This window comes from Peromyscus eremicus, chromosome 1, assembly GCF_949786415.1.
Source record: "Peromyscus eremicus chromosome 1, PerEre_H2_v1, whole genome shotgun sequence".
In the NCBI taxonomy this organism is placed as follows: domain Eukaryota; kingdom Metazoa; phylum Chordata; class Mammalia; order Rodentia; family Cricetidae; genus Peromyscus; species Peromyscus eremicus.
In genome coordinates this window covers 163,866,134-163,893,454 of record NC_081416.1, presented here as the reverse complement: position 1 = coordinate 163,893,454, position 27,321 = coordinate 163,866,134, and the positions used below count along the sequence as shown (strand labels likewise).

The 27,321-nt window shown below is 52.8% G+C and overlaps 1 protein-coding gene across 5 annotated transcripts; it reads left to right on the top strand.

The window, feature by feature from the left end:
- Positions 1–3,663: 3,663 nt before the first annotated feature.
- Positions 3,664–27,037, top strand: Kash5 (KASH domain containing 5). 5 transcript variants are annotated; one of them, XM_059278807.1, is made up of 21 exons: positions 3,949–4,100; positions 5,718–5,928; positions 7,165–7,302; positions 11,162–11,266; positions 11,575–11,761; positions 12,097–12,164; positions 13,395–13,461; positions 13,673–13,834; positions 14,614–14,731; positions 14,960–15,010; positions 20,143–20,220; positions 20,497–20,553; positions 20,738–20,797; positions 21,167–21,231; positions 21,384–21,471; positions 21,933–22,031; positions 23,831–23,889; positions 25,360–25,408; positions 26,374–26,438; positions 26,519–26,635; positions 26,735–27,037. In XM_059278807.1, the coding sequence occupies exons 3-21, from the start codon at positions 7,260–7,262 to the stop codon at positions 26,874–26,876; spliced, it is 1,680 nt and encodes a 559-aa protein (XP_059134790.1). In that variant the 5' UTR covers positions 3,949–4,100; positions 5,718–5,928; positions 7,165–7,259; the 3' UTR covers positions 26,877–27,037. The 5 variants fall into 5 exon arrangements, with proteins under 5 accessions (XP_059134769.1, XP_059134766.1, XP_059134790.1 ...); XM_059278786.1 differs by lacking the exons at positions 3,949–4,100; positions 5,718–5,928 and adding an exon at positions 3,664–3,902 and having other exon boundaries at positions 20,503–20,553; XM_059278783.1 differs by lacking the exons at positions 3,949–4,100; positions 5,718–5,928 and adding an exon at positions 3,665–3,902.
- Positions 27,038–27,321: the final 284 nt, after the last annotated feature.

Sequence of the window (27,321 nt, the reverse complement as noted above, 5' to 3'; positions counted from 1 at the left end):
ATGAGATCTCAAGTGCTGAGATTAAAGGTGTGTGCCACCACTGTTTGGCTCTGTTTCTCTCCTAAACTAAGTCAATCTCATGTAGTCCAGGGTGGCCTTGAACTCACAGAGATCCAGGCAGATCTCTGCCTCCCAAGTGATAGGATATTTTGTTTCATTTTGTTTCGTTTTGTTTTTCAAGACAAGTCCTGGATCTCACTCTGTACACCAGGCTGGCCTCGAACTCACAGATATCTGCCTGGCTCTGCCTCCCAAGTGCTGGGATTAAAGGTTTATGCCACCACCGCCTGACTTCTAAATCTAATCTAGTGGCTGGCTCTGTCCTCTGATCCTCAGGCAAGTTTATTAGGGTACACAATATATCACCACGCTCAGATAATATTATATCCTTCTTGGGTCTATGATGGAGTTGAAGACTTTATAGTTATAGTTTTCCTTGTTACCAGATTTAGAAAAGAAATTCACTAAAGAGGTGTAAAGTATATAAGGTTGAGAGTCATTAGAAGGTAATTTTGATAACACAAGTTAGAATAGAAAGTAAAATAGATACAACCTTTTGGACTCACCAAGATAGGGTAGATAAAGAGTATTTTCCCTGAATTTGTCAACTGTAAATGGACTAGACGATGTTGATGTATTTATTGCCTGCATACATTGTGTACAGTTATTGTACTTATTGTATATAGTTTTTGTTATATTAGTTAAAAACCTTTTTTATTTTAGACAAAAAGGGGAAAATGTGGTGATATTTTGTTTGTGCTCTAATAAATAAAGCTTTCCAAGCCAGGTGGCACACGCCTTTAATCCCAGCACTTGCCAGGCTGATCTTTGTGAGTTCAAGATCAGGCTGGTCTTCAGAATGAAATCCAGGACAGTCAGGGATACACAAAGAAATCCTGTCTCAAAAAACAAACCAACAAAAATTGTAACAAATTTTTAAACAAAATTAATATTTTTAACAAAAATTTTTATATTAACAAATATTAATCTTTCAATATTTGTTTTTCCTTTTGTAAGATCTAAAAATTTTGTAAAATTTTGTAATTTTGTAAAATCTAAAAAACATGTTTTGGTGGCTAGTGTGGCTCAGCAGGTTGGGTGTTTTAAAACTTGGGGCGCTGGGCAGTGGTGGTGCATGCCAGCACTCGGGAAGCAGAGCCAGGTGGATATCTGTGAGTTTGAGGCCAGCCTGGTCTACAGAGTGAGTTCCAGGACAGGCACCAAAACTACACAGAGAAACCCTGTCTGGAAAAACAAAAACAAAAACAAAAAAGCAAAACAAAACAAAAAACCTTGGAGGCTTGGGAGGGTAAACAGGCTGGATCAAAGGCTTCATTCAGTACCAGGTACACATCGTGGCGCCATAGGAGACCAAGTTGCCCAACTAAGAGATGGTGTACTGCCTGGCTTTGTGTGTCAACTTGACACAAGCTAGAGTCATCAGAGGAAGGAGCCTCAGTTGAGGAAATGCCTCCTTGAGATCCAGCTGTAAGGTATTTTCTCAATTAGTGATCAATGGGGAAGGCCCAATCCATGATGGGTGGTGCTATCCCTGGGCTGTTTGTTGGTCTGGGATTCTATAAGAAAGCAAGTTGAGCAAGCCATGGGAAGCAAGCCAGTAAGCAGCTCCCCTCCATGGCCTCTGCATCAGCTTCTGCCTCCAGGATCCTGCCCTGTTTAGTTCCTGTCCTGACTTCCTTGGTGATGAACAGCAACGCTGAAGTGTAAGCCAAATCCTTTCCTCCCCAACTTGCTTTTTGGTCATGGTGTTTCATCGCAACAATAGAAACCCCACCAAAGACAGACAGTGTTCTAAATGAGATGCAGGCAAGATCTGGAATAGCCATACTCAGAGCTAAGTGTGTGTACTGAATGTATGTGTTAGAGGGAATAGCTATGTGGCTTGATTGGGAACAGATACCAAAAGGAGATTGTAGCATGAATCCTAATTGGTCTTAATAATAAAAACCCAGGGCCAGATATCAGGGTAGATCAGAGAGACAAAGGAGCAAGCCACAGCCACCTCTAACCTCGACAACTCCTCAGTATGAAAGGGGTGAGCTCCTGTCTCCTCCTGCCTTATATTCCTCTCTGCCCAGCCATCTTGCTTCCTGTCTCCACCTCCCTACCCAAGTGCTGGGATTAAATGTGAGTGCCACCACTGCCTGGCCTCTATGGCCAACTTGTGGCTAGCTCTGCACTCTGATCTCCAGGAAAGCTTTTTTTCTTTTTTTCTTTTCTTTTTCTTCTTTTTTTGGTTTTTCAAGACAGGGTTTCTCTGAGTAGTTTTGGTGCCTGTCCTAGATCTCGCTCTGTAGACCAGTTGGGATGTAGAGAGTTTATTTCATCACACAACTCTTAGATCACATTCCTTTCCTGAGGGAAGTCAGTGCACGAGCTCAAAGCAGGAGCTGAAGCAGAAGCCATGCTTTCCTCAGCTTGCTCTTTTCTTTTTTTTTTATTTCTTCTTTTTTCCTTTAATTTTTTGAAACAGTTTCTCTGTATAACAGCCCTGACTGTCCTGGAACTCACTCTGTAAACCAGGCTGGCCTTGAACTCACAGAGATCCACCTGCCTCTGCCTCCCGAGTGCTGGGATTAAAGGCATGCGCCACCATCGCCTGGCCTAGCTTGCTTTTTTCATACAACTCAGAACCACCTTCCCAGGGGTGGTTCTGCCCACAGTGGGCTGGGTCCTCCCATATCACTCCTGAATCAAGAAAACATCCCCACAGGCTTGCCTACAGGGCAATCTAATGAGATATTTTCTCAGTTGAGGTTCCTCTTCCCAGATGACTAGATTGTATCAAGGTAACCAAAACCTAACCAACATACAAGGTCTCATGTACTGAACTGAGAAAGACTTTGAATTTTTGTCTCTACTTCCTGAGTGCTGGTGCACCACCATGCCCAGTTCACTGTACCAGCTGAGCTACAAGTCCCGCCCCCTATCATAAACAAGGGGTAGGAGGGTACACACACAACATAGTTTGCATGTGGCTTCAGGGAACCTCTTTCCACCATGTGGGTCCTGGGGATTCATCCCAGGTCACCAGGATGAAGTGTCTTTACTCACTGATTCATCTCACCTCATTACATAATATGGCCAGCCTAGGACTATGTAGACCAGGCTGGCCTCACTTTCCTCCATCCTCCTGCCTCTGCCTCCTGTGTGCTGACCATACTCGACTAAATAAAAAAATTTTAAGCACCTGGTCATGCTCTTAGTGCCCATTTTGGGGAGAGCATACAGGAGGAAGCCTGGGAGTGGCACCCACAAACCGACTCTACCACCTGATGGACCCTAAACAGATTAAGCAGACCCCGAGGAAAGCGCAACAGTGGGTCACGTTTTCCGAAGTAACAAACTGAAGAGAGGTTGGAGTCTTCTGTTCCAAATATCCCTGGGAATGAGTCCGGTCACCCGCTCCTTCTTTACTGCCGTGAAACCAACCAACCCAGCGTGATGGGCTGAGGCAGGGCGAGTGCTCCATGTCCGATACCAGCCTGGACTACACAGCTAGGCAATGTCTCAATAAATAAGGAAGTAAGTAAGTAATAAATTGGGGGAATGCAGGTCGGGTACGTATTAATGCCACAGGAGGGCACAGAGCAGACGTGAGGCTGGACCAGGCTGGGCATCATTGTGACGGTAGCGGGCGCCAGACCCAAGAGAAGACAGAAAGGATTGGGCTCAGTGACTGACAAGAAGTGAGGGGTAAACAGGGAGTCCTTCAGTGGAACCCTACCCTGCTATTTCGCCAAGCAGAAGGCAAAGAGCCTGTACCACAAAGCAAGGTCCCGGTGGTTTACCAAGGCTCGCTCCACCAGTGCGCATGCGCTCGCTCTGGCCGAGGTGATGCACCCAAGGAGTTCTACGCATGCGCGAGCAGGGGGTTCATGGTAAGGGGCCCTGCGGGCGCCTTCGACCCGGTGTGCGCCTGCGTGGAGACAGGAGCCCGGGAGGGGCGGGTCTTGAAGGGGGCGGTCCTTTGCATTTCTGGCGGGAAAGGCGCGTGTGAGCACGCCTCCTCCGCGCCATTCGCAACCGCCGTTCGACGTTGGCGGCCCTCAGCCGTGTCCCGAGAGGCCTGACCCCAGGTACGCCCTGCCTGTGGCCATTTCCCCAGAGGAGCCACGCAGTCACTCCCGAGAGGACTGCAGGACGCCCCAGTAACATCACCTGCCAGCGCCTTTAACAACGCCCAAGTTCTGACCAAATCCTCTCCGAAATGTGTGGAATCCTCTCTGGGAATTTTTTTTTATTTTTAACTTTTTGTTTGTTTTTTGAGACAGGGTTTCTCTGTGTAGCTTTGCGCCTTTCCTGGAACTCACTCTGTAGACCAGGCTGGCCTCGAACTCACCAGCTCTGTCTCCCGAGTGCTGGGATAAAGACGTCTGCCACCACCTGGCCGAAATTTTTTGTTTGTGGTTTTTTTTGTTGTTTATTTTTTTGTCGTGTCCCCCGTCCCCTCAAGACAGGATTTCTCTGTGTGGCCCTGGCAGTCCTGCAACTTACTCTGTAGACCAGGCTGGCCTCGAACTCGGAGACCTGCTTGGCCTCGAACTCGGAGACCTGCCTTTCTCTGCCTCCCAAGTGCTGGGATTAAAGGCGTGCGCCACCACGGCCCAGCTCCGATGCTTTTTGTTGTTTGTTTTGTGTTTTTTGTTTGAGATAAACTAAGTGTTGCCCAGGATGGTTATGAACTTGTGACCCTCTTGCCTCAGTTTTAAGATTACAGCTCTCTCAAACATGCCCCAAGCTACAATCTTCCAGAAACTTTGAAACTTAACAGTTACTTATATTGTGTTTCATTTTGTTTTGGCAGGGGTAGGTGTGTGTTTTTTGTTTTGAGACATAGTTTCTCTGAGTAGCTGTCCTGGAACTCACTCTGTAGCCCAGGTTGGCCTCCAACTCACAGAGATCTCCCTGCCTCTGCCTCCCGAGTGCTGGGATTAAAGGTGTGTGCCATCATTACCAGGCTTTATTTTTGTTTTGTTTTGTTGTTTAGAAGGTGTATTTATTTTTATTTTATGTATATGAGTGTTTTATCTGCATGTATGTACGGGCACCAGGTGCATGCCTGCGGAGACCAGAAAAGGTTGTTGGATTCCCTGGAGCTGAAATTACAGATGGTTGTGAGATGTCTTGTGGGTGGTGGGAGTGGAACCCAGGTCTTAGTCACTAAGCTGCCTCTCCAGGGGCTCTGTGTTGGTTTTTGAGACAGAGCCTTATTAAGTTGTCCAGGCTGTGCTCAAAGTTGGATCCTGATGCCTCAACCTCCTGAGTGCTGGTATCGCAAGTGTAGGCCACCACGACATCAATTAGAATCTTCTAGATATCCCTTCAGATTTCTTCCTCAAAACGTGTCAGAGGCTTTTCCTATGGAATCCTGGTGGAAATTCTGTATTCAAGTCCTGCCTCACGCTCTAGAAATCTGTACTAGAGCCTCTGCAAGTTCTGCTGGGGACCTTGAAATCTAGTGACACCCTAGAAATGTGGCCCTTGAGTTCTAGTTCAGGGACCCTTCGAGACCTCCTCTTAGGATACGAGGACCCACCCACCCATGTCCAAGGCCCCTCAGGTACCCACCAGAAACTTGATCTAGTTCACAAGTTTGCCCCCAAACTCTGGCAGAGTTCAAGAGAGCCTTTCCCCTTGCCCCTTTCCTTCCTGCTGTGTTCCTGGAAGTCTCTAGAAACATGTCCCTTCCCCAGTGCCTTCTGAAAGCCTCTGGGCTGGACAGCAGGAGGATCTCTACAAGCTGAAGACCAGCCTGGTCTCCACAGATTCAGAAGGCCCTCTGAAGCTACGTAATAAGACCCTGTCTCCAAAAGCCAAATAATAATGTCTCCAGAAACGTGCAGCTAGTGGAATACAGGCGAAGCAGCGTTGGCTGCATTTCATGAGAAAAAGGGAGGCAAGCAGGTGGGAACCCCAACCCTCTCTGACCCTTGTCCCAGGTGCCCTCTCGGCCTCAGAGACACTGTTGCCTAGCACCTGGGGCAGGTACTCATGATGCCTCCTTTTCTCTTGAAAGTGACCCTTATTTTTGTTTTCTTTTGTTTGTTTGTTTTCAAGACAGGGTCTCTCTGTGCAGCCCTGGCTGTCCTGGACTTGCTCTGTAGACCAGGCTGGCCACGAACTTATAGAGATCCACCTGTCTCTGCGTCCCAAGTGCTGGGATTAAAGGCATGCGCCACCGCTGCCACCGCCGCCGCCACCACCACCTGGCAAAAGTGGCCCTTATTTTGACTGACCTGGCTGTAAAAGAGGTAGCACCGTCAGGGTGCAGAGGAGGGAGGCCCAGGTCCACAAGGGCCTGTGAGAACCCAGGGAGCAGCAGGCCGGGAGGTGATATGCTGAGTTCCACGGCCATGGAGGGTAAGGGACGTGGAGATTACTGATGGAGAGGAAAAATGGTTCAGTGGTTAAGAGCACTTGCTCTGTGTCACCTTGATGGCTCATGCCTCTAATCCCAGCACTCTGGAACAGGTGGATCTGAGTTCAAAGCTGGGCTCGTCTTCATGGCAAATTCCAGGCCAATGAGGGCTATAATGAGTGCCCTTGCTTTGTTTTAAACAAAACAAACAAACAAACAAAACATCAAAAACCCTGAAACACTACTCTTGCAAATGACCCAGTTTCATTCCCAGAACCCACATGACAGCTCACAACCATTTGTAACTCCAGTTCCAAGAGATCTGATGCCTCCAAAGGTATCAGACACACATGTGGTAAACACACGTGCAGACAAAACACTCACACATAAAATAAAAATAAACCTAAAGGGGAAAAAAAGACAAGGAAGCAGTCCCGGTGATGCACATTCCTGTGGAGGCAAACAGATCATGGACCCAGAGAGAACCTAAGGCAGGCTGTGGGGAAGGCAGAAGAGCGCAAGGTGGAGTCACCGGCTGTGGGGGAAGAGAGGTGGCCGCAAGCCCTGGAGCGGCAGGTGACCCCACCCTCTTGCCTCCCCCTTTGATCTTCTGCCTGCTCTTCAGTCCTCAGGTTGCCATCCCATACCTCAAATCCATAAAACCAGGTTGGAGTTGGGATGGGGCTGGCAAACAGGTTCTGAGAACCCCGAGGGCCTGGGGCAGAGATGGAGCAGTTAGAATGTGGCTAGTCTGAGGAAGCCATCACTGTTTGTCCTTCTAGGAGCTATCTGGACAGACTGTCCCTTTCCCAGCCTCCCTAGCAGTGGAGGGAAGGTGAGAGCTTCACCAGCAGCAACAGAGAAGCAGCAGTGGTCCATGGAGCTGCCAGAGGACCCAGCTAGTGGCTGTGCTGCACAAAGTAGGTGTCTGCCCGGAAGAGGAGGAGGAGGGAGCTGTGGGTCAGGCTGGGAGCAGGAGAGGTGGCCAGGCAGGGTGGGCAGAAGCAAATGGTGGTGGGATGAGTGTCGACTGTGGGCTTGCCACGTGTCTGTTCCCACGTCCTCCTCTCTGGCGGGCTGTTGGAGACTCTGCACACGGTAACATCCACACCTCCACACCTCTTCCCACTAACTGCCTGTGTTCAGCTCCTGGGCCAGTGATAGCTCTTACTCTGGGTAAAACAGGTGCCCTGGCCCTCTCTCCCTTCCTGATACACTTCTCCTCCCAACACTGGCGTCTGTCTGTCTGTCTGTCTGTCACCTGCTTAGTGTAAGACTCAGCATGGCTCCACAGACCTTATTCCACTCTTGCTGCTGCTCCCCAGTGTGTGTGTGTGTGTGTGTGTGTGTGTGTGTGTGTGTGTGTGCGTGCGCGCGCGCGTGTGTGTCTTACAGTGCAGGAGACGGAATCCAGGGCTTTGTGTGTGCTAGGCAACCAATCACACTGAGCCGTGTCCCCATCTCTGGGTTTTGTTTTTGTTTTTTGACAAGGTCTGGCTTTGAACTTTCATCCCTCCTACCTCTGCTTCTCAAGTGTTGAAATTACATGTGTGCTCCACCTCCCCAGCTCACACATGTAACTTTTAATTTTTTTAAAAGAGAAAAGCTGGCAAGGGGTTCATACCTGTAGTCCTGGAACTGAGGAGCTAAGGCAAGAAGATAGAAAGTTCAAGGCCAGATCAAGCAGGTGATACGAACGGTATTGACTGATTTAACTCTGTACGCATACAAACTGTTGTCTACGTTAAGCAGCATAAAGACATGCTGACTTATTCCTGTGTTTTCAGACATCTTTGAGAACTAGTGTGTGGTGCTTCAGACTAACAAAACATCTTGGCCTGTTCAAGTGCAGTCAGCCTCTGCCTCAGCAACGCCTGCTTCACTGTGGCAGCTCGGTGCCTTGTGGGCGGGCAGATGTAGACACGTAGGTGTGGGAGCCAGCACACATCAGCTCAGGCAGGAAGACACTGGCTAGCCAACTGTCTTCTGTGGGCCAGCCTCCTCCGTCTCTGTGTCTGACCGCTGCTTTCTTCTCTGCCTGTCTCAGCCACTCTGTTCCCTAGGCATCCCTCTCTCTCCCTCCTCTACGCTGCCCTGACCTCACCTCTGACCTCTCCCTCCATCTCCTGAGGATGTGCTGGCAGGGAGAGCCGGTCTAGTCAAGAAGCTCTTGCCTCTAACAGGCAGTGCGGTCATTTGTAGGCGTGTCCTGCCTTCCAGGCTCCTGGGTGTTCACAGCTTGGCCCAAGCCTGAGATCGGCACTTCAGCCTCGGCAGTAACCTCTACAGACACAGCATGCCAGGACTAGAAGGCTGCCTGGCTTGGGGGGAAAGACTGCCATCTAAACCTTGCCTGCACCAGCAGAGGGCGTGCGGCCACCAGGAACTATGACCATCTCCGAGTCAACTCCTGAGACTGCCCTAGGAAAGAGAACTCACCCACAGGAAAAGCAGGGGTTGAAAGACAGGGGTAGCAAAGGAGAGAGAAGGAACAAGATGGAGGATGGGAGTATCTATCGAGGGACACAGGACAGAGGCTAGACATATGAGAGATGTTGGGGAAGACGTGGAAGAAGGATTCCGAAAGAAAAGTAGAGCTGGGCCGGGCGGTGGTGGCGCACGCCTTTAATCCCAGCACTCAGGAGGCAGAGCCAGGCAGATCTCTGTGAGTTCGAGGCCAGCCTGGGCTACTAAGTGAGTTCCAGGAGAGGCGCAAAGCTACGCAGAGAAACCCTGTCTCGAAAAACCAAAAAAAAAAAAAAAAAAAGAAAAGAAAAGTAGAGCTGGGCAGTAGTGGTGGCGCATACTTTTAATACTAGCAGAGGCAGGTGGGTCTCTGTGAGTTCCAGGCCAGCCTGATCTACACAGTGAATTTCAGGACAGCTAGAGCTACACAGAGAAACCCTGTCTCAAAATAACAAAAAAGAAAAGAAAAACCAAAGGCAGAGCTGGGAAGTGAAGGAGGAAGTAGAGGGCAGAAACAACGTCTCTCTTGGGAAAGGACTATGTAGCAGTGGCCTTACTGGGCCACAGTGTCCTCCTTTGTAACACGGGAGGATAAAGAGCAGTAGACCAGCCGAAGTCCACCTCTCCTAACTCACCTGGGCCCCTAGGGCCCTCACATGGGAGCAAGAACGGTCCAGGTCACTGGTGAACTAAGTCAGGGAAGTGTTAGAGTGAGAAGGGGACTCCTGTGCTAGAAGGCAACTGTGGCCGCTTCTGCCGCAGACTCACCTTTCGGCATAGCAGCTGCCCTGGTCTGATGCTCCATGAGTGCCTGTACTTATGTGCCAAGCAGAGGGCCCACCCACATTTTATCCCATTCTTTTCTAGGAGGGAGGGAGCTTTCCTTAGGACACTGCTGAGGCTCAGAGGTTGAGTCCTGGCTTGCTGGTGGTGTGGGGCAGGTTGCCCACTTCATCCCCAGCTCAGACTCTAACCCTGCAGCCATGTGCACTGGGCATTCGTCTCAGCAAGCCAGGCCAATGAGGTGTGAAAGCCATCTCTAGCTTGGAGAGGCTCTATGGCATGGAGATTATTGAGTGCCTGCTATATTCAGGCAGTGTGAATATAGCTGAAGACCAAAAGATCCCAGAAGACAGGCACATACGCACAATACACAGTGGATCTGAGCCAGGTGAGAGCTGCCCTACCAACACACACACACACACACACACACACACACACATGCACACACACACGCACACACACACACATGCACACACACACGCACACATGCACACACACGCACACACGCACACACACATGCACACACGCACACACACATGCACACACACGCACACACACACACGCACACACACACACACGCACACACGCACACACGCACACACACATGCACACACACGCACACACATGCACACGCGCGCGCACACACACACACATAAACACACACCACATATACATATATGCATAGACACACACATACACATATCGCGCCACACTACGTATTGCACTACACAGTACACACACACACTGAACATATCACACATGCACACACACACTCCCACTCCCATACGCATGCATGCACACCCATCTTCACACATGAGGGCAGAGCAGCCCTCCCAGTCCTCTTGAGAGGGATTTTACTGGCATGGAAACAGACCTCCCAAAGAAGGTCTGCTGTGGTGCTGCGGTGCTGCAGACTCAGGGGGTCTGACAGGAGGCTCAGCCCCTAACCAGTCCCCTGCTGCCCCCTGCTTAGACAGTCCCTCCCTCCTCTTCCTCCTGATGCTGGCCTGTGCTGCTCCAGCTCTGATGACGCCATGCTGGGGATGGAGAGATGAGACCTGGTCCCTGGGGTAACTGGAGGAAGGCTGCAGCGGGCGGGATCGATGTAGGCTGCCCACGCCTTATCGGATTGTTCTTGCTCCTGGGCCACCTTCATCCTGGCTTTTTCCAGAATCCTCTTCTTTGCTTTTCTCAAGCCTGGTGCCCTCTGATCTGTAGTCTGGGAGGTTGGAGAAAGGAGGAGGTGAGGGTCATCTCAGAGCTCATTAAGGACTCGTGAGCCCACTGGATACAAAACGTCAGACAGACAGCAGGGGGCAGGCACTCCCTGACCTGAGAGATGGGCCCCACTTGGGAGCAGTGACTCGAAAACCCTCATATTGCCACCTGACTGGAAGCCTCCTGCTGTGCTTCACTAGTCCCAACAACAGAGAGCTCTAAATAAATTAGCCCCCAACTCAGCAGAGACTGGATATGAGACAGCAAGGTCCTGCTGCCCCTCACACAGGGCGGGCCGCCTTTTCTCTACAGTGTACCTGTGGGAGCAGCCTGAGGAACTGAATCCAGGACCACTGCTCAGCCTAGAGGAACAAATTCTTAACTCTACATTTGAAGCATGTGACCCTCATAAGACAGGTGGGGGCTGGGCTAGGGCCCTCCTCAGGGGTCCCACAGGGACAGGAAAATGACATGGGGATGGGGATGGAGTAGGAAGGGTGTAAGGGCCTGGAGGGAGTTAGCCTCTGGCCTGGTACATCAGTGGGTACTGCCCTAGCTCATCCTCTTTGGTTCACTCTGAGATGGACTGAAAATTTGACTCCAGGGAGGAACTTGCCCAGGTCCCTCTGCATGCTGTGGGGCAGGCATGTCACCAGCCCATGGATGACAGGCACTGTTCCCAAGCCAGTGTCCAGTCCAGTCTTCCCCACCATGCTCTGTCCCAGGCACTGTGGCTGTAGCCCACCTCCTGGCCTACCTGGAGGCTGTGACAGGACAGGGCCCGCAGGATGTGCGCCTCCAAACACTGGCCCGAAGCTTGGACCCTTACGGGGAGGGTGCTGAAGCCACTGTGGAGTTGGGCACCTTTCTGGTGGTCATGCGGGACTGGATTGCTGCCTGTCAATTGCATGGGTGAGTCCCTACACCAGCAGCCTCCCACCTGGGAAGTCTTTCAAGTTTGCTCTGTAGCCAGTACCAGTTAGGCCCAGGAACTCCATGTGGTTGGCTTGAGGCTAAGGAAAGATGCGTGAAAAGATAGGGAGGGGTAAAGGTCTGAGGACCAAATGCCTCGGATGATGGTGCAGGGACCCGAGAGGCAGAACTAGAGGGGCTGACCATGGGAAGGGCTGCTCTTCACAGCCCAGGCCCTACCAGCCGGCCTTACCCTGCGCCCTCCCTCCACCACCCAGACCCTGCAGGCACAGGCCCTGGCTGCAGGGGACCTGAGCCTCTTGCCTTTGATACAGGGGATTAGAGCAGGCAGAGGAGACCGCCGCCTTCGGGGGAGCCCTGGCTTCTCCACACCTGCCATCTGGTGAGCCTATTTATAGAAGCAGACGGGGTGGCAGGGGTCAGCGGGGGTGAGCAGGGACCTCTCATCTACCCGCTCCGCACAGCGAGGGCTAAAGAGACAGCTGGGGCCTTTGCTCAGCCTGCAGCTGTGGTGTCTTTCTGGGACAGTCCCCTCATCCTGGACTTTGGGGTCAGGGTTTCCATCCCTCCTCCCAGCTCCAGCCCTAGTGTAGAGGCTGAGGAGAGAGACTGCCGCCTCCTGGCTCTCCTACACTGTTGAAATCTTCCCATGGCACAGGGCAGTCTTGGCCTGCCAGGCTCCTCTTGGCCCTGCCCCCATACACACCTCTTACACCTGCTTGCCGTGCCTTGAGAACAGGCATCTGCCTGGCTCTATCCCAGCCCTATGCTAGGGTGCTGGGTGCCCAGGACCTCACACCTCAGAGATGTACCACTAAAAAGTGACCGTACAGAACCCACACTGAAGCTCTCTTGGCATTCTCTTTTTTTATGTTTGTTTTGGTTTCAGGTTGGGTTTGTTGTTGCTATTTGCTTTCTTTTCTTTTCTTTTTTTCTTTCTTTCTTTCTTTCTTTTTTTTTTTTTTTTTTTTTTTTTTTTTTTTTTTTTTTGAGACAGGGTTTCTCTGTGTAGTCCTGGCTGTCCTGGCACTCACTGTACAGACCAGGCTGGCCTTAAACTCACAGAGATCACCCTGCCTCTGCTTCCCAGCTGCTGGGATTAAAGGTGTGCACCACCTCACCCAGCTCTTGGCATTCCCTTGAACCTTGAGGCCTCTTCAATCTTGGGGGCCAGGGAGGACTGTGAGCAGCAGAGGGTGGCCAGGTCACATAGGGGAAGACAGAGAAAGGAGGCAGAGGCTGGGGAGTGCCCAGGGAGAGAGGAAGGTAGTGTGATGGTGGATGCGGTGGAAACAGTCTAACTGGCTGAACTCCAGCAGTGACAGACTGGTGGTGACGAGGGCCTTAAGACTCGGGGAAAGCTGGGAACAGGAGGGGGGCTTGGGGAAGTGGGGGAACCCCTGGTGACTTGTTCTGAAGACCTGGCTGAGCTCCAGATAAGCATGAGCAAGCAGCCTATGTATGTAATAAGAGTAATTCAGCCCAGGGAACCCCAAAGCTACACATGGAAAAACTGGGAGGCCAGAGTCCTGGAACAGTCCCAGGATCCTTGGACACCCCAACTTTTAAAGTCACCAAAGAGTCCAACCTTCTTTTGTCTGTCCCTTTCCAGCATGCCCAGAAGCCGAGGAGCCAGCCAACTTAGAGAGCTTTGGAGGAGAAGACCCCAGGCCTGAGGGGTGCCTGTCTTCCCCACCCCATCCCACTCCATTTTCTCCAGCCTATCTGGGGCCTGGGAGTGGGGAGATGGATGTTCTTTGGCTCAGGAGAGCCTTGGAGTTTGATTCTGATTTGTCTTAGAGGGACCCTTTCCCCAGCTGCCGGCACCTAGGAAGCTGGGGGAGGTGGGAGCAGGGCCAGGGTGGGTGACCAGGCCCTTGCTGCCCTCAGGCCTGCCACAGCTGAGCTGCTGAGCAGCCTAGAGGACCTGGAGCTCAGCAACCGGCGCCTTGCTGGCGAGAACGCCAAGCTGCAGCACAGCGTGGAGACTGCGGAGGAGGGTTCTGCACGCCTGGGGGCCGAGATTGCAGCCCTGCGCAAGCAGTTGCGAAGGTGAGTGCCTGCGTCTTCCCTTCTGCCAGAGAGCCTGGGCCGCAGGTACAGGCGGGCACCCCACTGCCCAGGCCGCAGGTACAGGCGGGCACTCCACTGCCCAGGCCGCAGGTACAGGCGGGCACTCCACTGCCCAGGCCGCAGGTACAGGCGGGCACTCCACTGCCCAGGCCGCAGGTACAGGCGGGCACCCCACTGCCCAGGCCGCAGGTACAGGCGGGCACCCCACTGCCCAGGCCGCAGGTACAGGCGGGCACCCCACTGCCCAGGCCTCAGGTACAGGCGGGCACTCCACTGCCCAGGCCTCAGGTACAGGCGGGCACCCCGCTGCCCAGGCCTCAGGTACAGGCGGGCACTCCACTGCCCAGGCCTCAGGTACAGGCGGGCACCCCACTGCCCAGGCCGCAGGTACAGGCGGGCACTCCACTGCCCAGGCCTCAGGTACAGGCGGGCACCCCACTGCCCAGGCCTGCCTTCCACTTCCTTCTATCTGGGTCCTGTCTTCTGGCCTTCGGGCTCAGCCTGACTGACTCCTTCCAGTTTTTGCTCTCATTCTCTCCTTCTACCCTCTTTCTGTCTTTGCTGTGTGGCCCCGTGCTTCCTTCCTCAGATGATAAGTGAACGCTGTCTCCCTCCCACACTGCATGCCCCTGTCCCTTTCTCTCTGATCCTTGTGCCCCTTGGCCTAGCTTATGTATGGTCATAGTCTCCCCTCATAGTCTAGGGTGTTTTGCTCTTCTTCTCGGCCTGCCTTCTCTCACATCTGTGCCACCCATCAGCACCCAGCAGGCCCTGCAGGCGGCCAAGGCTTTGGATGAGGAGCTAGAGGACCTGAAGACTCTGGCCAAGAGCCTGGAAGAGCAGAATCGCAGCCTAATGGCCCAGGCACGGCACACAGTGAGTGCTGGCAGGGCATATGTGGCTGCAGCAAAAGGGCAGAGGTGAAAGGGCAAAGGTTACCTGACTTCCAGGTCCTGTTCACCCTACACTCCCTCATCCCTCATAAGCCCTCCTCAGCCCAGCTCTCCAGTGATAGAGGCCCTGACTGCATTCCTGGGTCAGGGAGGGTGATGGGGCAGGGACTGGAACTATCTGATTGATTCTATCCTCTCTCTGCTGGGCCAGGAGAAGGAGCAGCAGCACCTGGTGGCTGAGGTGGAGACGTTACAGGAGGAGGTAAGCTGAGGCCCACCCACCTTTAAGAGTTCCTGCCGTCTTGCCCTCCAAGGGGGCCCAGCATCCCACAGGCTGTAGCCCCTGGGTTCATGTTGAGGCCCTGGCCAGTTCTTCCCTTGTGTGCATTGTGGTACCCCACCATCGGGGGGCCAGCCAGTGGCTGCACTTCACAGAGTAGTGTGAGGTTTAAACCAGATGTTTAGAAAGTTCCTAACTCAAGGGAGGATAGATAGGGTGTGCACAGTAAAATCCAGCATCTGGCATAGTGCTCCGTGCCTGTCATCCCAGTACTCGGGAGTCTGAACGAAATGTCACTTATCATTCTTGATATCAGTGTGTTGTGTGTGGCTTTGATCCCTGGCAATGCAAATGAAACTGCAAAAGCTTATAAAAGTCACCTCCAGGAGTCACAGACTTCAGGCCTGTAACTCTTCCCTTCCCTCCTAAGCTTTGGTTTCTGTTTTTCATTTTGGTGGTGCTGGAGATGGAGCTCTGGGCCTTGGGCATGCTGGGCAAGCGGCCATCAGGCCTGGGTGTTCTTCAGGAGCCAGCAGGAGTCTGCACAGTTGGGTTGTGATAACAGTGAAGGGACAGTGTTTACCTGAGGCTAGCCCCACACTCCAGATCTATTTAAGTCCCTGTTCACTCCGAGTTGTTGTCCACATTGAAATCCATCATGTGTTAATGATATCCACACCACCCCTCCTCCCCTAAGGTGGCAGATCAGTTACAGATCCATAGGGTTCACATCCCAGGCAGCATTGGTCCTCTGCTGTCCTTACAGATAGACAACCTTTGTTCCCTCTACTTGCCTTCAAATCTGAGCTTGCTCTACCTGCTGGTGCCTGGATGCCTGTCTCCTCTCCTGGGCTATGGCTTTAGCTCAGCCTCCCGGAGTCACCCAGGGGATCTGGCTGCTTTCCTGTGAAGGCACACGGCTGCACCTGTGTGCTCTACCTCTGCTGCCCTGCAGCAGTCCTGAGTGAGCTGGGAGGGAAGCGCATTCAGAGTCAGGTGTCCCATGGTTCCTTGCCAGCCAGGGCACAGAGCTCTGAACCGTTCTCTGGCTTTCCAGCCCCAGCTTGAAGTTCTCTCCCTGTGGGTCCCCAGCTCCTGTCCTGACTCTCTGTGTCTGCACTGGGCCTTTTGCTGAGATCCTAAGTTTCTCTTCTTCAGTGTTCTCTGGCTCCTTTGTGAACCGTTTCCCTTTCCAGGGTAATGGGAGTCCCACTGAAGTCTGCATTCAGTCAGGGAAATACCTTGTAGAATATTTTTAAAGAATGTATTGTATGTCTGAGTGTTTTGCCTTTATGTATGCCTGTGCACCATGTGAGTGCTTAGTTCCAGTGGAGACCAGAAGAGGGCATGGGAAATTCTGGAACTGGAGTTACGATGGTTGTGAGCCACCATGTGATTACTGGGAATTGAACCTGGGTCCTCTGGAAGAACAGCTAGTGCTCTTAACTACTGAGCCATCTCTCCAGCCCCCAGACATTTTCTTTCTTTCTTTCTTTCTTTCTTTCTTTCTTTCTTTCTTTCTTTCTTTCTTTCTTCTTTTTTTTTTTTTTTTCAAGAATAAAGGAGATCAGCCAGGCAGTGGTGGTGCACACCTTTAATCCCAGCAGAGCCAGGCAGATCTCTGTGAGTTCGAGGCCAGCCTGGTCTACAGAGCAAGATCCAGGACAGGCTCCAAAACTACACAGAGAAACCCTGTTTAGAAAAACCAAAATAAATAAATAAATAAAATTTAAAAAAAAAGAATGAAGGAGATCTAATTCCAGCACTTGGGAGGCAGATGCAGAGATGGGCAGATCTCTGTGAGTTCGAGGCTAGCCTGGTCTAAATAGTGAGTTCCAGGACAACCAGAGTTATGTAGAGAGACCCTGTCATCAAAGGGGGACAGAAAATGAAGGAGACCTCTCCCCGGGGCCTTTGTCACAGCTCCCAGGCACCCAGCTAGGATGGTTCTCCTGCTCCCTGATTCTGCAGTACCAGTGGACTGCAACATGCCTGCTCCAGGGGAACATGGGCCGTTTCTGCCCAGAGCAGTTTCTGGTCTCTGGATTATCTGGTGGCTCTTTTCTTTTAATTCTATTGATTGATTGATTTATATGTATGAGTACTCTGTCTGCATGTATGCCTGCATGCCAGAAGAGAGCATTAGATCCCATTATAGATGGCTGTGAGCCACCATGTGGGTGCTGGGAATTGAACTTAAGACTTCTGGAAGAGCAGCCAGTGCTCTTAACTGCTGAGCCATCTCTCCAGCCCTGTTTTTTTTTTTTTTCTTCTTAAGTGAGAGTATGCTGAGAATGGAACCCAGAGTCTTTTTTTTTTTAAATTTATTTATTTATTATGTATAGTATTCTGCCTGCATGCCAGAAGAGGGCACCGGATCTCACTACAGATGGTTGCGAGCCACCATGTGATTGCTGGGAATTGAACTCAAGACCCCTGGAAGAGCAGCCAGTGCTCTTAACCTCTGAGCCATCTCTCCAGCCCTGGAACCCAGAGTCTTGCATGTGTTAGGCAAGCAACACTGAGCCACATCCCCAGCCCTGGGTTTTGTTTGTTTGTTTGTTTTTTGTTGTTGTTTTTTCAATACAGACTTTCTCTGTGTAGCCCTGGTTGTCCTGAAACTCACTCTGTAGACAGACTGGCCTCGAACTCAGAGAGATCCGCCTACTCCTGCCTCCCAAGTGCTGGGATTAAAGGCGTGTGTCACCGGCTGCCCTGGGGTTTTTTGTAACAGGGTCTTACTGAGTAGTATATAGGCTGGCTTTGAACTCTTAGTTCTTGTGCCTTAGCCAGGTGAGGTCGGGACTGCAGGCAAGCTCCTCCATACCCAGTCACTTGGCAGCTTCCTCTCCTGCTTGTGGCCTCAGGGTCACAGATGGCTCAAGGCAGGTGGGGAGGCACTACCCCGCCCCCATACACATACTCCCGCCTCTCTCTGCGTCGTCATTTCAACAGCCATCTCCACCACATCATTGACTGGGGAGGATCCCTTCACCACTGCGAGGGAGCCTGGGAGGATGTCTCACCTTCAGCCTGGAGCACAGCCAGCCAGGAGGGGTTGGGATAGCTGCTCCTCCAGCAGTCAGGTTTCCTTGTCACTGCCCCCAGGGGGGATGCAGCCGGCAGGAGTCAGCCCCAGGAACAGACCACCGCACCCCTGCCTCCTGCCCCAGGCCCTATGCCCTGCAGAGGAACTTAGGCTCCATAGCTGGAGCTATTTTCAGCTGCTTGCTGGCCTGCAGCTACCCACTGAGATCTAGAAATTGAGATCTCAGGTTACAGCAGGGCCTGATAGAGTAACAGGACACTCAGCCTCCAAAGGTCTGGCTGCTGGCTGAATCCCAAAACCCCACAGCTGGTGCTTCTGCAAGAGGCTGCAGGGTGCTTTTGGGTCCCACCAGGTGGACAGGTGTTGACACAGCACTCCCAGCTGCCCTTCCTCTGCCCTTCACCCAGCAGCAGCCCAGGCTGCCGAGGTGAGAGAGGCACTGATGCCCTGAGCAGGAACGAGCTAGCCTCTATCTCCTGGGGCACTGGAGAAGGGTGAGGTTTGCTAGACTCCAGGTGCCTGGAACATTGGACTTCGAATTTATTCTTTTTTTTTTTTTTTTTTAATTTTTGAGACAAAGTTTCTCCATATAACAGTCCTGGTTGTCCTGGAACTCACTCTGTAGATCATTCTGCCCCCAAACGCACAGAGATCCGCCTGTGCTGGGATTAAAGGCATGTGCCACTGCTGCCCAGCTGAATTGTCATATTCTTTTGTTTCTAATTTTTGAGACACTTGTTATGTAGCCCAGGCTGGCCTGGTACTTAAAGCAATCCTCCTATCTCAGCTTCCCTGGTGCTGAGGTGATAGATGTCTTTCCTCACACCCAGCTTTGGGCCATTTTATTCTTAGGTCACACTGGGCAGCTGTTGTGGATGACTTTTCCCGACCTCACTGCCTCCCCTTGGAAGGTTCAGCCCAGGCACCACCTCTGCATCAAGCCCTGCAGCTGCCCCGCCATCCAGCTTGGGCCTCCTCAGTGAGCCTTGGGCTAAGCGTTTTCTGCTTCTCCCTTGTCTCTACTACTGGCCCCTGTGCACCTTGTGGCTAGAGTGCCACCACTTCTCACATGTCTTTTGTCACCCAGGGCTTCATCTGGCCCCCCAGAAGAGGTTGAGTATTAGAGGTGGGACTGGGCATCACACAGATTATGGTTTTGCTAAAGGAAATAAGTTGTCGTGAGTAGGTAAACACTAGGGTTGTTCCAGGGAAAATGAGAGATCTGATTTAAAGTGACTGAATTAGACAGGAAGCAAAAAATATGGAGAAAAGAAGAAACCAAAATATAATTATTGCAGCTGGGCATGATTAGGTGAAGCAGGAGGATCACAAGTTCAAAGCCAGCCCAAGCTATATATTGATATTGTGCGTGCCTCTGTGTGTGTGTATGTGTTCTGGGCTCATTATACTTTGTTTTAGTTTTGTATGTTAGGAAACATGAGTTTCTTTTCTTTTTTTTTTTTTTTTGGTTTTTTTTTTTTTTTTTTGGTTTTTCGAGACAGGGTTTCTCTATGTAGCTTTGCACCTTTCCTGGAACTTGCTTTGGAGACCAGGCTGGCCTCGAACTCACAGAGATCTGCCTGGCTCTGCCTCCCGAGTGCTGGGATTAAAGGCATGCGCCACCACCGCCCGGCGAAACATGAGTTTCTATAACCGTTCATCTCTAACATTTCTATCTGGTGCATGCCAGGCCCTGCTGACTGCTCTAAGTGTCTGTATTCATGAACATTCCCTGGCCTGTGTTAACATCAGAGCCGTGTGATCTGGAACAAATTACTCAATCCCTCTTTGCCTGAGTTGCCTTTGTCTTTAAAAAAATGGGAAAAGAAATGCAGTCTCACATGCAAAGTGCTTGGAAGTTATTATTCACTTATTTAACTCACAGGGACCCCATGAAATCCTGTTATCACCTTAGCAGTGGGAAAACCACTTAGGAGAAATTCCAGCTGAGGTCTCAACAGGGTGGTGGGAGAATAAGGGCTGACTGAGGTGAACGCATGGCAGTGAATGGCAGCTGTTAGCATCAGTACTGTTGGCTGGTGAACAAGGCTGTTCCTCCCTCCAGAATGGGAAGCTGCTAGCAGAGCGAGATGGAGTGAAGAGGCGGAGTGAGGAGCTGGCCACCGAGAAAGAGGCTTTGAAGGTGCAGCATTTGTCCAGGCTTGAGGACTGCTCACCTCCCGCATCCAAGTCAGCACTGCAGCTGCTGAGAACAGGCTCTTGCGTCAGAATCCACATGCTTCGGGGCTGCTGGGCAGCTCAGCTGGAGTCCCCTTCAGAGCAGCTGACACCCATGGGTGTCACTGGAGGCTGAGGGGAGACTGGCCGGGGCCTGGTGGGGGCAGTAGGAGGCTGAGGGGAGATGTGGGGGGTTGCTGGGAGGCTGGGTGAAGAGATGTATAGGCTCCTTCCTTGGCAGAGGCAGCTCTGTGAGTGCGAACAACTCATTTGCCAGCGTGAAGCAGTCCTCTCAGAGGTGAGGGCCGCGAGGGGACAGACCTGCCCTTGGCATGCCTTCCTAGCCCCTGCCTTGTGTGGCAGGAGCCCACCCAGCTCTGAGCCCTGGGCAGGCAACCCAGACAGGCAGCCTCAGGTCACAGTGTGGCCTGCAGGGTCTGAGTCTTAGGGTGCTGACTGATCCCTGGCTCTGTGTTCCCCAGCGTACCCGCCATGCAGAGAGCCTGGCCCAGACTCTGGAAGAGTACAGAACCACCACCCAGGTAACAAGTGCCCATCTTTATGGGTCTCAGCGTCTTTCCTCCCTGATAGACCTTTTCACTCTCTGGCCCCTCCTTCCTCACTCTGCATCCCACAACACTCATCTCTCTGGGAGCTCCTGTCCCCTCCCTGGGCAAGTCTGTCCGGTGGCTCCATCCTCTGTTTTCTGTGAGTCTGCCCACCTTAGAAGAGTCTCCTCTGCCTTTGTGATGTTCCTGCTTGTGCCTTATGCTCTGGGCTCCTGTGCTCTCTTAGTCTTTGTGATTTTCTGCCACTGCTTCTTCATCCTGGGCCCTTGGCAGTGTGTGCCAGGGAAGAAAAGCCCAAGGATGTGGCTCTCTACCAGGGCCCATGCTCTGCCTTCCTTGCAGGAACTAAGGCAAGAAATCTCGAACCTGGAGGAGCAGTTGAGTCTGAGCCAGGAGGGTCCAGAGCAGTGAGTGGATAGTCAGAAGGGGACAGGATGTGTCCCAGGGGAGGGAGGATTAAGTGGATGGTCAGGCATGAAAGGGGCAGGAGGAGGCTGGGCCACAGGGTGAAGTCTGCAGACTGTGGTCCAAAAGATAGGCCTCCCCTCTGTGTGGCCAGGTTACTGGAAGGGGCCGAGACAGGAAGAGCAGGCTGGATCATGGCACTGCCCCCATCACTGGACTTGGAGATTCAGGCTATCCGGCAGGTATGCTCTGCTTCCATGGAATGTTCTGAGGACACCAAGGCAGAAACTCCATGTGTCCCTGTGCAGACTCTCACTTCTTTGGCCCACAGTCCCAGAGATCTGGGTACTTGGTACTTGGTAACTCCAGCTCACACTGCTGCCAGAGCAGCACCTCCCAGTCACATGCCCTTCTCCAGCTTGCTCTGCCTCAGCACCAGCCCTGAAAACTCCCCTGTGGCCATGTTCCTTAACATCTACCAATCTATGGTCCCATTACCTATTTCCTCCGCACTTGTCCCACACCTCCCACCTACCAGCTTGTCCCAGCCCCACACCTCCCACCTACCAGCTTGTCCCAGCCCCACACCTCCCACCTACCAGCTTGTCCCAGCCCCACCCCTGAGCCTCCCTCCACCTCAGTCCCGCCTGGGGCCCCACCCTGCTCTGGCTCTCCCAGGTTCAGATGCAGCGTCTGTTTCCAGGAGCAGGATGAGTCAGGTGCTGGCCTCTCCAGTCCTCTGTGTGGAGTGTGGCAGTGGGAGGGGACCGAGTTTCCCGCTGAGGACCCCGATAGTAGACAGGTGAGCAGAGGGGGCTCCGAGCCACAGAAGTCCAGAGGCCCCCAAGAGGATTTGGGATCCCACTGACCCTCAGCCCTCTTGCTGTGCCATCTACTCCTTGAGCTTAACAGAGAGCCTGCTGAATGCTAAGGGTGCAGCCCCAACTAACAGGACACACCCTTGCTTTCAAGGGACGGGCAAACTCAAGCTGCCCTGGAGAAATCCTGTCATGATTCCCTTATTTACAATTGTGCATATTATAGAAGACATGAAGTGTCTTTAAGAAAAGCTGCTGGGCAGTGGTGGTGCATGCCCTTTAATCCTAGCCCTTAGGAGACAGAGGCAGGAGGATCTCTGGGTTGGAGGCCAGCCTGGTCTACATAGCAAGTTCCAGGACAGCCAGGGCAACATAGATACTTTCTCCAAAAAAAAAAAAAAATAGCCCAGCAGTGATAGGGTGCATGCTTTTAATCCCAGCACTCAGGAGGCAGAGGCAGGAAGATCTCAGAGTTCAAGGCCAGCCTGGTCTACAGAGCAAGTTCCAGGTCAGCCAGGGCTACACACAGAGAAACTCTATCTCAAAAAACCAAAAAAAGGAAGAAAAAGAAACACTTACTTAAATAAGTCTGAGCTGCACAGAGACCCTGTCTCAAAAAAGAGGGTGGGGGCGGGGAGAAGGGCAAGCTTGGCAGCTTAGCAAGCTCGCCATGGTGAGCTTCTCCCGTTCTGAGGATGGGACGTGAGTCTGTACTATGTAGGCAAGTGTACCCCTGTGCTCACTCTGTACACAGCTGAGTCACCCAAGACACAAGTGAACCCCAATGGGCCAGCCAGTTCAGGTGGCAGCTGGCCTGGGGCAGAGAGGTCTGTCTCAGTGGGAGACAGCAAAGGGAAAGACACCTTGCCTTAGAACCTGAGAAGCTGGGGACATAGAACCACACATGGCCTTAGAACAGAGAGGTGACTTGGTGAGGAGGGGACCAGGCAAAGGGGATTGTGCCTGTCTCAGGCTGTGAGCAAGGGTGGGCAGGGTAGGGACAGGGCAGGAGGGCAGTGCTGAGGAAGGAGGTGGGTGAGGTGACATCTTAGAGGACATCTAGGGACTATGAGAGACAGCTAGGTGCACAAGCCTGGAGCTCACCAATGATTAGAAAACTGTTGGATGGATGTGGTGACTCACACTGCAATTCTAGCACTTGGAAGTCTGAAGCAGGAGACTTACCATGAATTTGAGGCCAGCCTGAGCCACAAAGTTAGACCCTATCTCAAAAAAAGAAAAATGTGGGGCAAGGTGGTCACACAGCTATATTTCAGCTCCTAGGAAGTAGAAGCAGGAAGAGTTCAAGGCCATCTTCTGCTACGTAGTGAGCTCATACCAGCTTGGGCAACACGAGACGCTGTCTCAACAAAACAGCAGTAACAAAAAGTTAGCGGAGTTGGTAACTGAGGTCGTAGGCACAAAGGAGACATCTCTAGAGAATAGGCCTGGCTCTGGCTGAGACCCCCAGAGGGAAGTGGGGAGAAAGTACTGAGCCCCTTCTTGGCACAGGCTGGTGGATGGGAGCATCCTGGGAACACTGATCTCTAATCCTCAGAAGGAGCTAGGTAGATCTACGTCACCAGTGTCCATGGCACACGTGGCTTTTCCTGGGTGCTGGGACGGCACCCCACAGGAAGTTTAGAAGCTTGTGTCCGTTCCTGGGGCCATCCATTTGAGTCTGGCCCTCAGTTAGAGGGTGCCTGGCTGGAGCTGGGTCAGAAGCTCAGAGAGAAGTCCCTGGTGCGAAGAGTTAAGGAGACCAAACCTTAATGTTCTACAGAGAAACTTCCAGAAGGAGTCAGTGCAGGCTCTAGAAGGGAACCAAACACCGTCCTTAAGGTAAGGAGCAGGTGACAGAGCCCTCCCCCATCACAATAGTGTGGGTTCTGGCTGTTAGAGGATAAGGACCAACGGCGTCCTGCCAGAGTCAACACACCTCTCCTCCATTCCCCAATCTTTGGCTGCCTCAGAGCCCTGGGCCTGTGAGCAAAGGGAGGTGTTGGCCTGGCCCTGCCCTCAGCACATCCTGACCCTGACAATTTTAAGAGGAGGTGGGCACCTGGACCCCAGGGCGGCTTTCAGGGGCTGTGGGGGGCACCCCAAGAACCAGGCTGGGTGGTACAGGTTTGGAGGTGTTACCTTACAAGGAGCCAGAGATGCAGGAACAAGGCTGATGGGGCCTTGAGGGCTCTCGGCCAGGGAAGACCCTGCAGGCTCCAGAACTAATCTTGGGCACCCATTCCTTGAGGGCTGGTATGAGCCTCCATGGGTCCTGGAGTCTAGCTCTGTGACTGATGGGAGTGTGTTTTGAGGCCTTACTCAGGCTTTGAGTAAGGATGGAAAGCGCTGGATGTGTGGTCACAAGCGCCCTCAGCTTCCTGTGGTGCCCCCCTCCTACAGACTCCTGCTGTCACAGCTAATGAGGCCCCTACACAACCTCTAATTGGACTTGCCTGGGCAGAGCTGAGATTGGGCTGCCTGGGTGCTCTGAGCAGTGTGACCTCCTACGTCATCAGGATGGAGGGAGGAAGGATGGGACTGCTACCAGCACATTTCCAGGGTGGCACTCAGCCCACTGTCCTCTAGGAAGCAGAGGACTGGGGGGACAAACACTGGCGCCCAAGATGGGATGGGGCTGGGCCTGACCTCAAGGGGCCAGGGACTCAACAACCCACATGAGCATTTCAGGGGGTCACACAGCAGTGTGCAGCTGTGTCCCTGCAGCTGCTGGCTCAATGGCAGCTGCAGGGCTAGATCCCTGATCCTCAGGCATACATAGGCTGGGGGCAGGGACACCTGGGTCCCTGTGGAGCCATCAGCCTCTGGAGCTTGATACCAGGGCCTCCAACGCTGTGTCCCTGAAACAGGCTTGGGGAAGCAGGGGCTAGCACACCTAGAGAAGTTGTTTGGACGTGAGAGAGCCCAATAGTGAGGTTTCAGGGCTGAGAGAGGGGAGGTGTATTCCCAGTCCCTAACAAGACCTGAAAGACCAAGGCTAAGAGAATGTCATAGTACCCCCAACAGGGGTGCCCCGAGTTCACATACCCTGGGGTCTCTGGTATGGGGGTAAAGCAGGGAGCCTTGTTTCCGCCTGGGAATCAGCTGGAAAGGGACAACTAGGAAGGCCTAGGTCAAGGGCTTCTGAGATTTTGGGGGGGGGGGTCACAAACTCTAAGATTGGAATTTTTTAAGTCTCTGAAAAGCATACACAGGAGCCACCATCAGACCCTGAGGTCCACTGTATCTGCAGCTTCTGGTGGGGATAGAGAAGTAGGGAGGTGGGGTGTCCAGTGACTTTGTTTGCTCTAGGTTGTCCAGAAGACAGGAAGAAGAGGAAGAAGAGGAGAGCTTGGTCCTGGTAGGCAATACCTAGCACCCTTCCAGTCCCTAAAGCTGAGGAACTAATGCCAGCCCCTTCCCTCCAGCTTGAACTCCTCAAGAACAGACAGAAAAATCATTTGGTCAGGAGATAACAAGGCCCTCCGTGCAGCTAATGAGAGGCGGGGGTGGACGTGGAAAGGGGGAGGCTGGAGACTATTGGCAGCCAGGATGTTCCCCAGAGAGCCCAGCCACATATATACAGGCTGCAGTCCTCACATTCTGAGCCTGGAGCCTCACAGATACGGCTACACCTCCAACTGTATCACAGACTCCCACACACTCCCGCTCACCAAACATCTAGTGGCCTCAATGATCTGGCCAAACTGTTGGGCCTGGACTCCTCGAACCGAGTGGAGGTCTCAGCCCAGCTCTTGTCAAGGGAAGGTAAAGGAACTTGAGAGAAGGGTCCAGGGTCTGCTGAGGAGTGAGGCCAGGCGCTGGAGCCCTTGCCCGCCTTGTCAGACTCCAGCCCTTCACTGAGGAACTCCAGCTCCTTTCCTCTGCTCTCAGATCAGGGCCAGGCAATGTGGGTGCAGGACCGAGCAGTTGGGAGTGACGTGCTAGTCGGTTTATCACTGTCATGCTCATTGTATTTGGAGCAGATGTGGGCATGTGAAACCCTGACTGGCACAGAGGTCCCAGAGAGACAGAAGGAGCGGCAACAGGCTGCCAGAGCCTTCAGGGATTGGCTGGTATATGTGCCCAGCACCTGTAAACCACTGCCCTTGGGGCTATAAACTGAGAGACTCGGGAGGTGGGAAGAAACAGTGCTAAAACTCTCGCCCTGACTGACTACTGTGTGGGCACTGGTCTGGCTCTGCCTTCTTTCCCAGTCAGCCCTGTGGAGGGACATGTGGCCTCCAGTGTGTAGTCTGCATCCAGGGTGCTGCCGAGAAACTGCAGACTGAGTGAGTGGGTGTGTTGTGTCCTTTCTCCTCCCAGGTTGACCCTTCCATCCCTCTGGGAACCCCTCACCATGAGCTTGCCCCAGAAAGCTCTCCTGAGAGGTAAAGGGACAGATGGGAACTGGAAAGAGATGTAGGACAGACCAGGCCTAGCAATAATGCCCTTCCCATCTGCCTTCCAGTTGTCAAGATGTGCCAGAGGTTCAACGAGCCCTCATGCCTGTGGTGGGAGAGCTGGTGCCAGTCGAGAGGGTCTGGGCCCAGCACTGCCTGCACCCCCAGCACTCCCCAGGGCTCAGGTGTGCCCTTCTGGGGTCTCCAGAAGTGGGTGGGGTGCCACATGTTGGTGAGACCAATCTCCCTGGGGCCACCTTCAGTCTCTCCTGCCTCCCCTCCAGAGTCAGCCAGCACCCACTGGTCCCCACACCCATCTTGGGCCTGCTGCTGCTGCTGCTGCTGTCTGTCCTGCTGCTCAGCCAGTCCCCGACGCCCTCGTTACCACAGCTGCAGCTCTACTACCTACAGCCCCCGCCAGTGTGAGCACCCTTCCCACAGACACCGTCCTCCATGCCACCGCTGTGCCTCACCTGCCACTGACTCAGAACACTGGGCCCACATCCTTCCGTTGTTTTTATGTGACCATGACCTCTCCTGGCTTTCTCCTGTTTTCTTAACAATACAAATCATGCAGTAATGACTTCGGCACAGGATGACTTCCTCACCAAACAAGTTCCAGGGGGGAGGGCAACTGGACCTCAGCTGAGTCACAGTGGGACCAGAGGTCCCTAGGCTTTCTCCATCCTCTGCTGTTTCGGAGGCTGCTAGTGCAGCATCCTCAGCACAGTGCAGGGCTGGGGGGAGCGGGCTGTCCCTGAACTGTCTCTGTGGGGTAGACTCTTTGCTGCGGGGAGGCAGTAGACTAGGGTGGGCCCCTCTGCACTGCCAGTGCACCGCCTGGTCAGTCAGTGCTTCTGAGCAGGCAAGC

Bases quoted from the DNA above. Each gene is read 5' to 3' on its own strand.
- Kash5 (XM_059278783.1), top strand. From the start codon at position 3,881: ATGCGCGAGCAGGGGGTTCATG. The intron at 21,472-21,932 runs GTATGCTCTGCT...GTCTGTTTCCAG, and splicing joins AGATTCAGGCTATCCGGCAG to GAGCAGGATGAGTCAGGTGC. The intron at 26,439-26,518 runs GTAAAGGGACAG...TCTGCCTTCCAG, and splicing joins CCAGAAAGCTCTCCTGAGAG to TTGTCAAGATGTGCCAGAGG.